This window comes from Anas platyrhynchos, chromosome 7 (assembly GCF_047663525.1).
Source record: "Anas platyrhynchos isolate ZD024472 breed Pekin duck chromosome 7, IASCAAS_PekinDuck_T2T, whole genome shotgun sequence".
Taxonomy (NCBI): domain Eukaryota; kingdom Metazoa; phylum Chordata; class Aves; order Anseriformes; family Anatidae; genus Anas; species Anas platyrhynchos.
This window is the reverse complement of record NC_092593.1, coordinates 8275926-8292485: the sequence shown is the minus strand read 5'-3', so window position 1 is coordinate 8292485 and position 16560 is coordinate 8275926. Positions and strand designations below refer to the sequence as shown.

The 16560-nt window shown below is 41.4% G+C and overlaps 1 protein-coding gene across 1 annotated transcript in view; it reads left to right on the top strand.

Annotated features, from left to right (window-relative positions):
* Window positions 1-16289, top strand: part of ESYT3 (extended synaptotagmin 3) — a 30027-nt gene extending 13738 nt beyond the window's left edge. The window contains exons 7-23 of the mRNA XM_038181927.2: window positions 195-250; window positions 2330-2450; window positions 3463-3636; window positions 4212-4294; window positions 5248-5296; window positions 5934-6023; window positions 6656-6718; window positions 6817-6885; window positions 8093-8158; window positions 8926-9012; window positions 9851-10000; window positions 10538-10980; window positions 12002-12091; window positions 12197-12328; window positions 13830-13935; window positions 14543-14592; window positions 15449-16289. Of these exons, the coding sequence (XP_038037855.2) occupies window positions 195-250; window positions 2330-2450; window positions 3463-3636; window positions 4212-4294; window positions 5248-5296; window positions 5934-6023; window positions 6656-6718; window positions 6817-6885; window positions 8093-8158; window positions 8926-9012; window positions 9851-10000; window positions 10538-10980; window positions 12002-12091; window positions 12197-12328; window positions 13830-13935; window positions 14543-14592; window positions 15449-15485 (1866 nt within the window). The 3' untranslated portion in view covers window positions 15486-16289. The remainder of the gene's footprint in view (window positions 1-194; window positions 251-2329; window positions 2451-3462; window positions 3637-4211; window positions 4295-5247; window positions 5297-5933; window positions 6024-6655; window positions 6719-6816; window positions 6886-8092; window positions 8159-8925; window positions 9013-9850; window positions 10001-10537; window positions 10981-12001; window positions 12092-12196; window positions 12329-13829; window positions 13936-14542; window positions 14593-15448) is intronic.
* The last annotated feature ends 271 nt before the right edge of the window (window positions 16290-16560 follow it).

Here is a 16560-nt window from a genome sequence, read left to right as displayed (position 1 = left end):
GCAGGCAAAATAGATAAGGGAATTGCTATCAGCTGCTGATTTTAATATATAAATATAGTCATTTGCTGGCGCAGGTTTGGCTTTCTTTAAACAGCCAGCTTTGTTTCAGAAGCATTTGCTTCTGCTTTAAATTCATTTGTCCTGAGATAAATTTTAATGGTCCTGTATCATTTCTCTCCCTGTCCTTGTTGTAGCACTTGGAAATCAACTGGGCAGGCATGAGCAACCTCCTGGATGTCCCAGGAATTAAGTAAGTATCTGTTTTGTTTCACTTTATTCCTTTTTAAAAAATCTTTAGGAACTGGGAAGGCTTTCTCCAGTGATCTTCAAAGTTATTCTCGAGAGTGATGTGTGGAAGGAGTTGTGCTGATACTCATGCCATTACATCTGTCTGTGGAGTTCGCAAACACTTGAGTAAGGTGCTCATACACTATGTCAAAATTCCTTTTTCACTTCACTGCATTTGGGATTTAGGGTGGAATTAGACCACTGTAGTTTCGGGGATTTACTATAAACTGAAAAACAAGCCCTTCTGTTTCTCATGTGCTGGTTACTTATAAAGGTAGTTGAGCAGATCTAGGTAATTGGCAGTCTGTGCTTATGTTTACTTACCTTGAAGTGAAAAGAAAGGTTAAGTATCACAGGGTTGCAGTCCTCCGATGAACTGAAATCCAATCCGTGATAAAGAAAACTGCAACATATTCAAAAGGAGAAATGTTCCTCCCATTCTAAGTAATCTGCTCATCCATTAGGTTCTTCAGAAAACCTAGCTGCTCCCCAGGGCCTCTTAGGTTGATCTTGTACATAAACTTGCACAGCAAGGATGAAAATCTCATGGGTTTTCACTGTTGTAAGTTTTGATCTGCTCCTCCAGGCTGGAGATTGACATTTTCCTTTTTTTTCTCAGTATAATGAGAAAATTCTGTCACACAAGAACAAAATATACATTGGTTACTCAGCCACTGCCTTTCTCCCTTTAGAAGTGAACACAGACACCAATGCTCCCCTCCCTTCCACTGCAGCTCTTGCTTTGCAGATACATAGGAAATGGCTGGCTACTTTAGGTGTCAGTTTATGCAGTAAAGGGCCTCTGAAGACCTTTGATGTCAAGTGAGAGGAAGCTTTCTTTTTTTTTGGTTTTGTTTTTTACTTAATTCAAGACCTGAAGTTTGCCCTGAGAGCTCCAGTTTTTATCAGGCAAATTAATCTGTTCTTTTCTGATGCAGCTTTCCTTAATCCTCGCAGGGAGAAGGCATGTAGGTGTTCCAGCCTACAGCCTCTCATATAATTAAGTGCAAATTTGGTGCCCTAAATGTTCACTCTCTGGTTCTCTCACAGGGATTTGAACATAGAAACCTTTGCTTGTTCATCAACACAGCACATGAAAGCCATGAGCAAATCATGTGTGCTGTGAACAGGCTGAAATACAGGTTGAGTAAGAGCCCTCCTTTTCTTTATTCACCTACTTAAGAGTAAAGATACTGGATGCAGATATCTGTCCTCATGTGCAAGCTGCGTGTAGCTGAGTACATCATAAGACTGAAGAGAATGGACAGTTTGTGAAATTCCTGCAGAGGAATTTGTCAGGAAAGCCAATAGTTTGAACGAGGGTTTTCAGACTCCTGGTTTGACAGTGGGAGTAGGAGATTCACAAAAATTCCTTCTTTGTGAATCGATCTTCATCCATGAACTGGGACAATTTCATTGCATGGCCTTCCCTGAGAAATGCCTTACAAGCACTAGATCTACCAAGAGGATGAAAAAAAATCTGATGTTTGGTGTTCTCAGGTCTCCCTCTTAATACTGTCTGCTGCTCATTCTGAATTGTAGTAGCATGTTGAATTCCTCTCATTAATCACCCAGAGAATATTGGAGGTCTGTGGTAGCCATACACTTCTTGCACAGGAAGAACAGATCAAATTAGTTTTCCCTGCCAAACAAACATGGCAATTCCAAATAAAAGATTTAAAACTAGAAAGCTACAAATGAGTAAGTGTTAGATCGGACTGGAAAGTCCATGCTCATCTTCTGCTCTGCAGCAGCTGGAATTATTGTTAGAAGATGGCCGAGCTTTCCACAGTGATGCATATCGATCCTTGGTGATCAATTCTGGTGTTAAACTGCTGTCTCCCATCCTTTTGGTCTAAGCTAAACGTCACAAACCTGAGTTTCTTCCCCTACTCTTTGGGGGAAGGTGGTCTGTATTGCTCATTTTGCAGTGCCTCCTGTTTCTTGTGCTGTGCCATGTTCTTTCATTCTAACTGAAATGGTGATTTGATTGTAGAGATCAAATCAATTTAGGTTGTTTGTTTGTTTTCCTCACCTGCAGTGTAATGTCAGACACGCTGATTCAAGATTACATTGCTTCACGGCTGGTTCTACCAAACAGGATCACGGTGCCTCTGAAGAAGAACATGAACATTGCTCAGCTGAGGTTCCCTATCCCACGTGTGAGGGTTTTTTGGTTTTGTTTCTTCTTCAGTGAGGATGTTAATCTACCTGAGTGTGCATTTGCTGCAATGCAGATGCATGCAAACTTAGAGTGTTGTGTTCCTGCACATCCATTTCTCATCAGCTGTTTCAGCCTGGACTGTAGGCTTTCTGTAGGCAATATTTCAGGAATACAAAAGCAAATATTGGGTAGTTCTTAATTTGGTGGGGACGCAGGGAGGCACTTAGCTCCCTGTATATGGCATAAGAAGTCCGTTAAGACACAGATATTTACCAGTTTAAGCTGTTAGTTGAGAATACCGCAGGTCTTCAATTAGAGAAAGTAAATGCATGAGCACTAAATGTCAGGCTACTTAATGTCTTTACTAATGCAGTGAAGGGGTGTAAATGGGAAGCTCAGAGTATGACATCTCTTCATGAAAGAAAAAAAAAAGTTCTGAATGACAAACAAACCCAAACAAGCCCCAACCTCCTAAATGTTTGATGCATCCAGATCTCTGCTCTCCTTCTGTCAAATACCTAATGTATTCATGAATGAGAGTAATGATAAATGAACAACGAAGGGCTGCTTCCTTCTGAAGATTTCCATCACCGAATTGAAATTGAATGGCCTCTCTGCAATAAAATATGAATCTGCCAATGAATACTTGGTTCCTTCTTCAGTCAGTATGAATTGCTCTTGACTTTACACTCAATTTAACTGCAGTGTATGATCCTGAGTGTATATGTATGTTTCTGGTTTCAAAATAAGTTGAAGGCTATTTCCTACCCAACTGTCTAGATTGAATTGTGTATCTGTTTAAGGTTTTTTCTAGGTAAATGATGAGAAAAGTGATTGTTTTATCACAGCTGTCATTTGGAATGTCTCAAAATACATGTCTTTGAAAACCTGTCATGCTGACTACCCTTGTTGCCTGAAATAACTAGTTTTAGGAGGTAGCATATTATAATTATCCAAAGATCACATTTTCACAACCAATTTCATATCTTTTTTTTTTTTTTTTAATCCAGGGAGTAATAAGGGTTCATCTGCTAGAAGCTGAAAACCTTGTCCAGAAAGACAATTTTCTTGGTGCCATCAGGGGGAAATCTGACCCGTATGCTCTTCTTCGAGTTGGCGTGCTGCAGTATCGGAGCAAGACAGTTTCCCGAGATCTTAATCCCGTTTGGAATGAGACATTTGAGGTACTGAATCTTTTGTTGTTTCCATCTATAGGATGCACAGCTGTTTACATCCTTGTGTTTGGAGGACCTACTCTTAGCTGACTGCACTGGAGCAAGTGGAATTCCTTGTTACTTGATTGATGAGGCATTTCTGTCTCTTAAACAAATCAAATCTAAATTGCAAACCTGAAATGGAATTCAGGTTGATCTGATTTACATATGTGGGTTTTTGGAGGACATGCAAAGCATTTCTTTAAATATCAATCAGTGCAGCAGTCTGATTGTGCAACTGAATTCTGCTCTAGCGTTGGTATTCTTCGTGTATAGGATGGCTTTAGCTCTTTTTGTTTTTGTGAACAGTGCTTATTAGGGATATCAGTTTGACAGGTTTAAGTTTTAATTCAAAGCCAAGAAAACTGTTTTTAAAATATTTTTGTCTATAACGAGTTGTATTTGTAACAAGATCAGCCACAAAACAGCAGGGAATGTCCTTAATGTATTATACAGCTGTAAAGTGTCATGTTCTTGTCAACAGCCTGAGTAGTGAACCCGTGTGAGTGCTTTTTATTTTTAATAAATACATCTTTCTCCTCCAGTTTGTTGTTCATGAATTGCCTGGTCAGGACTTAGAAGTCGAATTGTATGATGAAGATCCAGATAAAGATGACTTCATGGGCAGGTAAATCAATGAAACTTCCTTTTTGTTGCTCTTCAAAAGGATCTAGTGTTCTGAAAAGTCTGCTCAATAGATTTGAGAAAACAATTCTGGAGGTTATATCCTTTCTCTTTCATATCTTTAGCCATAATCAAGTGCAGTCTAATTGGAATAAGGTATTGCTGCTGTTTTGTCATGGAGAAATATCCTTATAGTGACATTTGGCATCCGTTTTTAATGCAGAAAATGCAAACGACCTGAAATGACTGGTGGTCAGAAAACAGCACTCTTCATATCAGATGACAGATAAGAGAGGGGCATTTATGAATAAGCTGTGGATTTCTCAAGTGGGACATTTCTGATGTTCTCAATAACAGCACTTAGGGAAAGGCAGAGATGGTCATGATCACCTCCAGAGAGAGTATGTCAGGTCTTGCTTCTTAGGACGAGTTATCTTCTTACTTGTTTGATTTAAAATAAATAAAAACCCAAAGAGAGAAACAATACAATCCAGTCCTTGCTCAGATCCAGTGATCTCTGAAACGGAACACCAAGATTGTTTATACAGGAAGTTTGAAGTTGAAGGAAGCTATTCCCTTTGTCCAAATATTGTCATCAAGTTCTTAGTTCCTAGCGCAACTAGCTTTGAATGAGTTAGAGAATGGGCCCTGACTCTTGCAGGGAATCTTAACCACCATTAGAGGTGGTGGTCACTACACGACTTAAGATTTATTTAGAATATATTTCAGTTTTGGACGCATTTCAAGAGGGAGAAGGTACTGTGTGTGGAATTATGTGCGCCACCACACATGCACACAGGTAATATCTAGAAGTTGCTATTTGGAACATCATGTGGGCTTTTTTTCTCAGTAGCCATGGTTTCTGTTTTGTTTTTTTTTCCTCTTCCCTTTGTCCACTAATCAGCAACACACCGTCTGTGTAAACATATGCTGAAATGTTTGCTTTGTGTCTTCCAGCTTGCTTATAAGCCTTGTGGATATAATGAATGACAGAACTGTTGATGAGGTAAAGATCGCAGTTTATTTTTAAATGTGGTTGTGGTGTATGCTTATATGTACTCATTCATGTTCTCCATATGCTACTACATTGTTTCTGTGTGCTTGAAGCTTCCTTGCACACTCGCACTGTGGTATTTTCTTTTTGTGAAGCTTTCTTTGCTCAGAAAAATTGAAGTAGCCATCACAATAATTTTAACAATCTGGCTGGCAACCTCAGATAGCCCTGAGGTTACACTGAGCCAGCAGTGGGTTGATATCATGAATCCTGTGTGTACCAAATATTTCTGTGAGGCTACAGATAAAGTTTGGTGAAGCAGTCTGATTGCTGAGGGAAGAAATAATCAGATTGTATCATGGTTCATCCTGCAACCCAACACTGCAAACTATGCCAGAGTGCCTGTCTGATGCTGCTGCTGGTTGCAGATATCCATTTGCTCTGCGTGTGTGTGGGTATCTTACTTTCAGTGTTTCTGGGCTGTGTTCCCAAGTAGATGGCCATGCTGCAATCTAAGTCTCAAAAATTGAAGTTAAGAAGCTCAAGGTACAATTTGTATTGTCTACTGTACTTAAGTCCCAGAGTCTGCAACATGTACAAATTATTCTGCCTCACAGTTCTGAAGTTACGCTTTGTTGTCTCCGTTTAGTGGTTTCCCTTGAGCAAGACAACAAGTGGGCACTTGCATTTAAAGCTGGAGTGGCTTTCACTAGTAAATGACCAAGAAAAGCTACATGAGGTGAGTATATTTGCCTAAAGGATTCAGATGCTTTGATCCCTGGCCAGTGATCAATAAAGGAGCATGTAAAATTAGGATCCACGGGCAAACTCACAGGAGTTTATTTTTGTTTGACAAAGTTTTGATGTATTTTTTTTCCTGTTTCTCCTGGAGAAGAAGGGTGTTTGTTTGCCCCACATGCCTTGGTAACACAGGAGCCACTAAAATCTGGCAGATCTTTTTACTTAAACCAGCAAAACTTTGTTTGGCCAACTGCAAAGTGGCCTCTCATTCCCTTTGATCCTTTTTCCCTTTCCTCTTCATCTATGATCTGTGCAGGACTCCCAGCATCTGTATACCTGTACTAGTCATAGGCAAATAGCCAGCACCTGGGAATCTGACTAGTTCTGCACTAAATAAATTGAAGGGCATTAAAGTGAGCAAATAGCAGAGACTTGTGCCTTTTCTTACTGGTCTGCTTGAAACCATCATGCTGTAGGGTATTGTCTCCCCTAAATTGCAAGTTTAAGGAGAAAGGTGAAGAGCTGCTTAGCTTAGGGAAACTTTGAATTTGTCTTGTGCTGTATGTTGTCCTTGATGAGTGATCATGCCTACCTTGTTTTTGTTTTGTTTTATTTTCCTGGCCTTCACAGGATAAGAAGGGTCTGTCTACAGCAATTCTGATAGTCTACTTGGACAGTGCTTTCAACCTTCCAGTAAGTACGAACAACACGCAGACAGCCTTCACTCTTAACCCTTTTTTTTTCTGAAGCCCACAAATTAATTGGTTTTAAACTCTCTTTTTCTAATTCAGAAAAACCACTTTGAGTATTCGAATGGTGAATGTGGAGCAAAGAAGATCAAAAATAACAAGTACCTCAAGGTAAAAATTCATATTCTTCCCCCATGCCTGCAAAAACACCTTCTGGTTTATGCTGTATCATAGCAACTGAAAATAGCTGTTGTTAAAAAGAAATATTTTCTCCGCTGTCAAAAATCTGTGACCGCTGGTTCAAGATAGTTATTGAAAGCCCCTGCCCCCAGTGCAAGGCTAGGAAGACCAAGGAGGGATGCAGCACAGGAATATTTGATTGTGTGTGTGGGTTGTCTTTTTTTTATGCTTTGGAGAGTAAGAGGCTCCAAACATCAGAGCAAGTCATGCTGTCCTTCCTGCTGTTGCAGGGCTCTTCCAGATGGGAGAGGAGGGAGCAGAGGGCTGTGCTTGTTCGTGGTACCCTTCCTGCCCATTGGAGACCTGACCCACCAGATTCTTTCCCCCTGATTTTTAATTCAGAAGCAACTCTGTCATTCATGCTTCCTCTCCCTTTGCTTATGGTTACGTTTTACACCTCAAATACTGGATTTTACTGCCATGAGGCAAATTGTGAATGTAGGAAAGAATGTCTTTCACCCTGTTCTCTTGAACAGGCTACGCACAGTCATGGCTCTAAGCAGTGGGTAAAGCTTGCCTGTCTTCAATGAGTAGCTCCCCTCCTAAATGTGATCTTTACAATTCAGATGAGTTACCAGCTCTGTTACGCCACACACATGGCATTCAATAATCCTTAATTCTGGACTTCATTGTATGCACTTGTTTTCTCAAGACCAACTCCTCAGTGTTAACATCTGTAACGTTAGTGCAAAGGAGCACAGTACGAGGGGTTCCGTATTACTACTTCTGAAAAGGAGTTGTTACTTGGTACCAAAGGTTCACTTGTAGCTGCTTTACAGCATGTTCTGAGCCTAGGAAACCAATTCTGAGAGTCCTATTTCACCAGGGAATGATGAAGAGTCCCCCACGGTGTCTTCAACACTTTTCTCTATCTGTTTTCTCACAGCTTCTGACAAATATTTACCTATTGAGACCTAAACATGTAGAGCTTTAGCTTAAGTGTGAACTCTTGATGCTAGAGGGTAAGGCTGTGTTGTGTTACGGCTGGAGTCTGCCCTGCATGCTGCACTCTTCAGATGTCTCTCATCTGAAAACTATTGCCAGCCTTCCAGCAATGTATTTCAAGTAAGAGTAGTGGTTTGATTTTGCTTCCTGCAAACTATAAATCATCTTTTTTTTTCCTTGTATTATACGACAGAAGACAGAAAGAGAACCTTCCTCCTTTGTCCTGCTCACAGTAGGAAGCAAGACTCATAAAAGCAAGGTGAGGTTGTTTGGCTCTTCTGCTTGCTTTAAATACCACCTATTTCATGGGTGACCACCTCCAAGTAGCCCCTAGAAGGGGACAGGACCACTGTAGCTCTGTGAACAGCCGAGGTTGTGGTGATGACTGCAGAGGCCAGGAGGCAGGAAACAACCTACATGTGGAAGCACACGCTTCAGCTTTCCTTTTCCCTTGCTGCCAGTACCTGTCACCTGGCAGAAGAAGAAACTGTTTCATGGAGCAGCCTCAGCCGGAGCCCCCTGGGTGGTTTCTGTGCTCTTTCATCCTTTAAGTGGATGGCACTGAAGCTATTCCCTCCCACCCTTCCCACAAGCTCTGCACCCCTCAAACTGCCCCTCTAGCTTTCTTACCCTTCCCTGCCAGCTTGCTGCAGTTTTGGGAGCTGGCTCTGAGTGTCTGCGGGCTGGAAGCTGACTCTCTGGGCGGAGAGGTGGGAGGAAGGGAGCAGTGCCTTGCTGCAGGTGGGGCAGGCTGCTGGTCCAGGCAACACCGGTTGGGGCCAACTGCAGCTCGCCTGACTCGTTCGTCAGCGTTTCCACACCTCACAGAGCTTGTTCTGGTTTTGCCAGAGACTTGGCTTCTGCACACTTCTGACCTGGAAATTTCACTCTCTTTTTACAGCTCGGATATAGCATCACTGAATAAAACAAGGAGGTCACTGTGCCCCTCTCTGGTGATCAGTGTGACAGTATTCTTTGCTGCTTACAGAATAAGCTAATACAAATGCCACAATCTTCTTGTTGCAGACCTGCAATTTCAGCAAAGATCCCACGTGGGGCCAGGCTTTCACCTTCTTTGTCCACAGTGCTGATTCCCAGTCACTGCATGTTGAGGTAAGAGAAAAGCCTTTCCTTTGGAAACCCAGTGTACATTCACAGGGAGACACCTCCTTCAGAGTGGATGTGATCTCACTGCAGGTTGTTTCTGTCTGCACATACCGGCGTCCTCCTACTTAAAAATTGGAAGGAGCAGCTGGTTTTGCACAGGCAATTCTGTTGCGTGATGCTGTTATCTACCTTTACTCTAGGATCAGATAATATTTAATATCTTGGTACAAAATATGGGACATTTGTGGCTGAAAATTGCAAAGGAGGTTTTAGACAGATCTGCATGCAGTAAGGCCGTGAATATTTTGCTGTCAGAAATCAGAGTGCTCATAATTCTCAGCCAGAGTGTATCTCTGCACCTAGGCATTTAGGTTCCTTATGAAGTCCTGTATCTCACTGCCTTACATTCAAGTCACAGCCAGTTCTGTGGCTGTTCTCTGGGCTGCAGAAGTGGATTTAAACTTAGAAGGCATATTGAGGCTAGAAAGGCTGAATTATTACTATCAGAAAAACGACTTGTGAGGGTGTAGATCAGTTGTCATCCTAGCTGCCTAGAACATTTTCTGCAGAGCAAGTAAGGAAAGTCAAGTAAATTCTAGGACCTATGTTTTCTGCTAGGGGAGTTTCTTCTCTGTGTAGTTAGAGGTGGAATTTTTACTTCAAACATAGTAATTTGTCATACTTCTGAAATATTGGCGTCACCTATTCAGAAGTAACTACTCTTGATAATACGTCCTGAAGTAAATGAGCTTATTTTGGTCTGTCTGAAATACCTTCTTTGCTGTTCCCAGCTTTCCAGCTTGTCTTCTAATAAAAACAACTTTTTTTTTTTTTTTTTCCCTAGGTAAAAGACAAAGATCGGGATAGTGCCCTGGGAACTTCAGTGGTATGTCTCTCCCACTTGCTTAAGGACCCAAACATGACTCTGGATCAGAGATTTCAGCTGGATCATTCCAGCTCAGACAGCTTCATTAAGATGAAACTTGTGTTGCGGGTAAGTTGTTCTTTCCTGTATTCACCTGACTTCCCCAGCGGAAGTCTCCAATTCTAACCAGGCAAAAGAGATAAAACGTGGGAGAGGAGAAATGCAGCCTTGCTTCACAGATGGGTAGAAGTGTGACAAGATCCTTAACTGCAGTTAAAAGTGCAGGTTGGAACTGAGAGCTCTCCCCTGAGGCTTTCTAAAACTTAGTGCAGTGGCATTGCCACAAGCCTTTTCATGATGTTAAGGAGTGGAACTGAGAAAATCTAAGCTGGGAAATCAAACCAGCAAGGTAGTGAGAAGCACTAATGCTTAGGAATTGTTTTCTCACGGTGTTCTGGTTCAGTGTTCAGAGACTTAAATATATACACAGGAGGAAAAAGGAACACAGTGTCATAGCCAGTCCTGTAGGCCTCCTTCATCTCTATTGGCATTTCCTGCTTTCTAACACCAGTAATGTTGTGGTGAAATTTCATCCTAGCTGGTAATGCTGGTGTGAACACCAGTGTTTTGGGAGCAGTGCTCATTTCTCTCCCTCATGATTTTTAGGCCTTGAATGTTGAGGAACCCGATCCACAGAGCATCAAGGCTGGTGGCAATGCCTCGAAGCAAGGTCCGGTGCATGTCACGGAGAAGGGTGGAAACCAGCAGAAGTTTGTCTCCCCACCGAAACCAGAAGTCTCAAAAGTACCTCCTGTGAGCAAAGACACTGCCGTGCTTGAATCCCCGCCAAAAAAAGACAGCAGTGAAGACCTGGACACAAATGACAGTTCAGCAGTGCCTGTAGCAAGTGAAACTATTGCTGGCCTTAATGAGACGGAGAGCGAGCAAAAGCCTGAGCATCACCTGTCATCAGCACTGCATACCAGAGCTGTGGTAGTGCCTACCTTGCCGATTGTAGAGGAACTGAGGCTTGCACCCAGCGTTACTTCCCTGGGTTCTCTGCCTTCTTCTTGCTTTGAACTAAGTAGCAGCAATCTGGACCTTCATAAGTAGGTGGTTCTCCCAGCTGAACTGTTCTTCTCTTGAGAAGGTTTCGTTTTTATAGATTGCTGTTGCATAAGTTGAGTTCAAGTCGTTTGGAGTCTTGAGTCTCACATCACTTTACAAAGAACTGGCCTAAGTCAACAGCAAACAATTACAGAGATGCTGTCAGATCGAGTGTAAAGTGAATGTGTGTCCTCTTCTGGCTGTCCTAAGGGGTGCTGCACATGTTGGTTTTGTTTTGTTTAAGAGGCTGTCATACAGAATATCCTAGGTCCCATAACACTCATGAGTTTAGTACCGAAGGTGCCTTTCAACAGGAAACCTGCATTGTCCCACTGCTGCACAAACACAAACTTGTGATAAGCATATCTGGCTGCTTCAAGTTTTGGATGCTTAAAGTTTTGAGACTCACAATGCTGTGAACAAACTTTTCCTAGATAGATTTGCTTGTGTGCACCCTTCCTGTAGTGTTAGGTATCAGGCTGCATGTATTCTGCTCTGCAAAGGGGGTTGGAGAGCTTGGTCTGTCCCTCCAAGGGTGCAGAGTGGAGCTAGTAGAATTCTTAATGAATGGAAGCAGCAAGGAAGGTCTGTCTCATTTAGGAGAGCATCAGAGCAGTTATCAGCTTGAACATCAAACCCAGCTACAGCTGTTCAATTTAATACTTATATATTGGCATGTGTACAAAAACGTGCAAAACATGTGCTCATCTGTACTTTATTTCTCCATCTACAACAGGCCAATTAGCTGTTTTTTTGGCTATATGGTCTTAGGGCAGGTACCTGTGCAGAAGTAGGGCTGGGCAGTGCTGGCATTAACAAGAGTGTTGTTTCTGGGGTCCAGCTGCTTTCTAGAAAGTAAACCATAAGTTGTCAGAAAGAGGAACAGTGCCCTGAAAGCTGCTTCTAGTGGAAAATGCATCACCAGCTTCTGGAGCTCATGTGCTGTTTCGTGCTGCTAGGCCTGTGCATGTGGCCTGTTAAATAGCTGTGTTTAAAAGCTTTTCCTGTGCAACTGTCTTACAGCGGGACTGAAATGCCTCTGGGAGAGATTCAGCTCACGGTGCGTTATGCTTCAATACGGCAGAGTCTCGTTGTGCTGGTGAATGGCTGCAGGTAATGCCAGCAATTGCTCACCTCTATCTGTAAAGGGAATGGGAAGGGCTCCCTGAGCTTGCATCAGGCATTCAGCGAAGCTGAACACTATATTTCTTTTAACAGAAACTTAGTACCCAATTCCAATCGTGGGGTAGATCCGTATGTCCGAATATACCTGCTTCCAGATAGAAGATGGACGAGCAGGAAGAAGACTTCCGTTAAGAAAAAAACTCTGAACCCCCAATATGATGAAAAGTAAGAAAATGTTAATTATGATTGTGGCTGAAATAGTTACTATCTCTGTATAGAAAGGACGGGCTCACATACGGTACGCACCTGCTGCACCTGAATGATTTTCTCATGAATATTTTCAGGTCTTCTGAAAAGAATGGCATTTTAACTGTGATTTGCAAGTCCTTGTGGCTGGCTTTGCTCCGCATACAGTATTGTCACATCCTCCCACCCCCTTCCCTGATCCTAGCGGATGCAGGCTGCTCTTGCTTCTTTGCTCACAGACATTCCCCTAACCATGCCCTCTCACTGCAGAGACAGTTCTGAGTGCTGGTGGAAGCAACTTAAAACGTTGCCACCTCTTTGCCAGTTGCCACATCCACAGCTCTGCCGTGGTAAAGGAATGTGTTTTGTACATAGCCAGTCACAGTAGAGCTGGTCTGAGAAGCGGTGCTAGTCCAGTATTTACAGGTACAAATACTTCATGCAAATACATAAATATTGGGTGATCCTGGATAATTAACTTCTTGTTTCATTGTTAGGTCCTTTCTATGCATGTCTGTAGGTCAGAAATGGAGAAAAAAACTTTTAAATATTTCCTATTAGCACTCCAAACACCAGTCTCTCCAGTTGTGGGGTTTGCTTCAGCCTATCCTCATGAGCTCCCCTAGCAGGTACTCCACTTAGTGCCAGCGCAGCTGTTGGGAGCTGCATCCTTCTCATCCCCGTTGGCATGTCCTGCACATCCTCAATAACTTGTAACAGGTTGAGCAATACTTAGCTCCAAAACACATTACCTGTTTTACAACTCTGACTTGAGGAAAAACTATTCAGGTGGGCAGAACCTAAACGATTTAGCATGGACAAAACTGACCTGGCATTTGATGGTGTGTGCCAGAGCCGTGAGTCAGCCCCATTAAGAATTTAATTGCCACAGGTTTCTTTCTTTGTCTTCTCTTAATGTGGTATAAACCTACTTTGTAAACTTGGGGGGGTGGCTCAGCTATTTCCTCTGAGTAATGAGGGTTGCATGGAAAATATGCTGATCTTCCATGAAGGGGAAAACCGATTGGACATGGCATTTCATTATGGATGCACATTTTCCTTCATCCCACTGGCACGGTGAACGGTCTGACCAGCAGAGTGTCATAGTCTTTTGTAAGGCTTGGAAGAAATATATATATATATATATGTGTGTGTATATATATATTTATTTTTTTTTAAATATTGATAAAACTAACTATAGAATTACCTTTTCTGTTCCATGGAGAGTAACCTGTGTTCACACGTGGATTGTAGTCAGCCCTCCAAAATTGTGTTCAAATATGCAGTGGTTGGGCAACAATGTTCTCAAGGCTTACAATGAGCTGTAATGCCTTCTCAAACTTTGGGAGTGATTCGCTTCCTGTAAAGGTCATTGTCTGAAGCTACAGTCCTTCTCCATTGGAATTGTATTTTGGCCACTGATGCTTGCAGGATTTCAAGTTTTGACTTAAAACATTCCTTTCCAATTTTTTTCTTTTAGGTTTGAATTTTTTGAATCTTTGGAAGATGTCAAGAAAAGGACACTAGACGTTGCAGTGAAGAACAGCAGGCCATTCATTTCACAAGAAAAAAAGGAGCTGGGGAAGGTGAGATTAAACCAGCAGCATGACTTGTTTACGAGATCAAGAGTTTGAGACATTCCTGTAATCTTGAACTGCAGTTCTGGTGACTTACTATGAATAACAGAGCTAGCAACCTGGAAACAACTTCCTGCCAAATTTTTCTCTGATATCAGGCCATATCCCTTTGGAAGCTGACGTGGTTTCATGTGATTGATCTGCCACCCTGCTTCCTTTGGGAGTGTTCCTGAAATACGTTTCCTGGGATCCCCTGCTGCCTGCTGGGGGAATAGCTCCAGGAGTTCAAACATGAAGCTGAGAAAGATGCGATTAAAACAGAGAAGTTGCCAACAGCACTTGAAGTTCTCTGTGAACAGCTTTGCTTCTGTGAACAGTAAACATGAATCCTTTCTTCAGTGATAGATACGTTTCCAAAAAATGCTATTAGGAAACTGAGCTTCAGAGGTGAGGCTGGCTGATGCCTGTCTTGGGAATGCAGGAAGCTCGTCTCCCTTGAGCCTGGGCTGCAGCCCTAGACCTTAAAAGTGGAACTGAGTTGGAATGCTAGATTAGCTAACCAACTTGTATTAAATATATATATATAAAATTTTTTAAAAATAAATGTTTTTTAAAGGTGCGGATTGACTTGTCACAGGAGGACTTAATCAAAGGGTTTGCACAATGGTAAGTTTGTTCAACTTCACACTTTACACCCTTGCTAATGGCTTTGCTCAGGGTTGGTGTGGTGGTGGAAGGGCTGTGTTTTGGTGAGCAACAATTATAGCTTACCTGCAAACGCAGGACTAACTTGAACTAATCTGATAGTTTTATCTAAAGTTTATGTTAATCTGGTTAGCAGTGTGATCCCTACCCTGTGAAACGGTTTTAATAAGAGCTCTGTATGTCAATTATTCTCAGAGTCTTCAGCATATTTTAAATTACATAAAAGTCACTGGAACACATAAGGATTATGTTTATTAAAGCAAACCTGCACCAAATAACTTGGATAAAGATCTTAACTAAATTAACACTCTGATCAGCAATATGTATGTATGATAAAACGTTAATTACAAAGCGCTTATATAAGCTGTTTTAATAAGCCACTTGCAGTTCTGCTTATACGGTCATTGTGGTTCAGACGTCAACCTTAAGTATTGGTCTGAGGCAAAGATTGAGAACCAGTGCTTCTTCCTTCTAAGTCTCTAGTTAGTACCAGTCACATTTCCTTCTCTATCCGTCAGTGAAGGAGACCAAGGAATGCGGTGTGTGTAGTCTAGTAGCCTGCCACTAGTGTGGGCAGCAGAATAGGAAAACCAAGTTCCCCATGCCCAGCTTGTGTGCATCTTACAGAAGCATATGGTAATAAGAGAGAACTGACTCATCCAACCTTCCCAGTAAAGAGCTGAAGTTTGAGGCCATCTCTGAAGCCTCCTTCACCATGCTGCCTATGAAATGCAAGCAATAAAGCAGCCACATTCTCTCACTGCCACTTAAAATAGCAAGCAGTTTAAGGCTTTGACTTTTTTTATCTGTTTTGCAGGTATGAGCTGACAAGAAGTAGACGCAAGAAAAATTGATTTCTTCTCATGTACATAAGTTACTAATTTTTAAAATTTATATAGACTGTATATATATATTTTGTAATTAAAGTGTTTTAAAACAGTCACTGCAAACTTGAAGCCAGCTGGTGTTTAAGACATGTAAATTTAATGATCCTACTCAGACTAGTTCTTAGTGATGTAAAAAAAAAAAAAAAAAAAGTTGTGGAAATAACTTCTAAATAACAAATTATTTATTTTTGCTGTTTCTGGTGTATCCCCCTAAAGAACTGGTAAATATGAATATGCTCTTAAGGAAGCACTGTACCTAGAGCAGATTGCCAGCTATCTGTGATTACTTTGTTCACAGCTTCATCTCCACAAGAGCCTATTCATGTTTTTTAACAATATCTGAAATCATTATACTTTTAGAAGAATAATTTTTTAAACAGCATCCTTCATCTGACCCCTTCAAATAAATTGTTTAAGACTACTAAGAAGTTGTTTTTGAGAAACTACAAAATTGATGTTCCACTTCTGAATAGTATCTTATGCAAAACCACAGCCACAACCTGCTATGAGCTTCCAAAAGCAGGGAGATTAGGTTACCAAAGTATCATTAAGGTTTTAGTTTGTGATGCCTTAACATGTTTTGTTCTTTGTTATCTCTCTCTTACATTTCAACATCTCATAAGCCTTGATAGTAAAGCATTCTGCCTGCGGCACAGCAGAGTTTTGTAAAACAGCTTTATTAATATTGGAGCAAAATATACCAAAATATTTTTGGAAGCTTGGTGTATTTGTTTGTTTACAATAAACTTTGAAATGTCTTGCTTAAGGAAATTGAACTATGCCCTTCTATAGAATATGAACATGGTAACTTCAATTGCATGCTAGGCAAAAAAAAAACAGCACCTGAAGTAGGTTTAAAATATTTTCAGTGTAGATTACATGAATTCAGCCTTAATCCATAACCAGAAACAACATTCACTGAACAGCGGTTTGCAACACAAAGCAGGAAACCTGAACTCATGGAAGTACTTCAAAAGAGGATAGTCATTAACTCAAATCTCAAACTTATCTGAAGAGGTAAGCAGTATTTTTAAAATAAGCT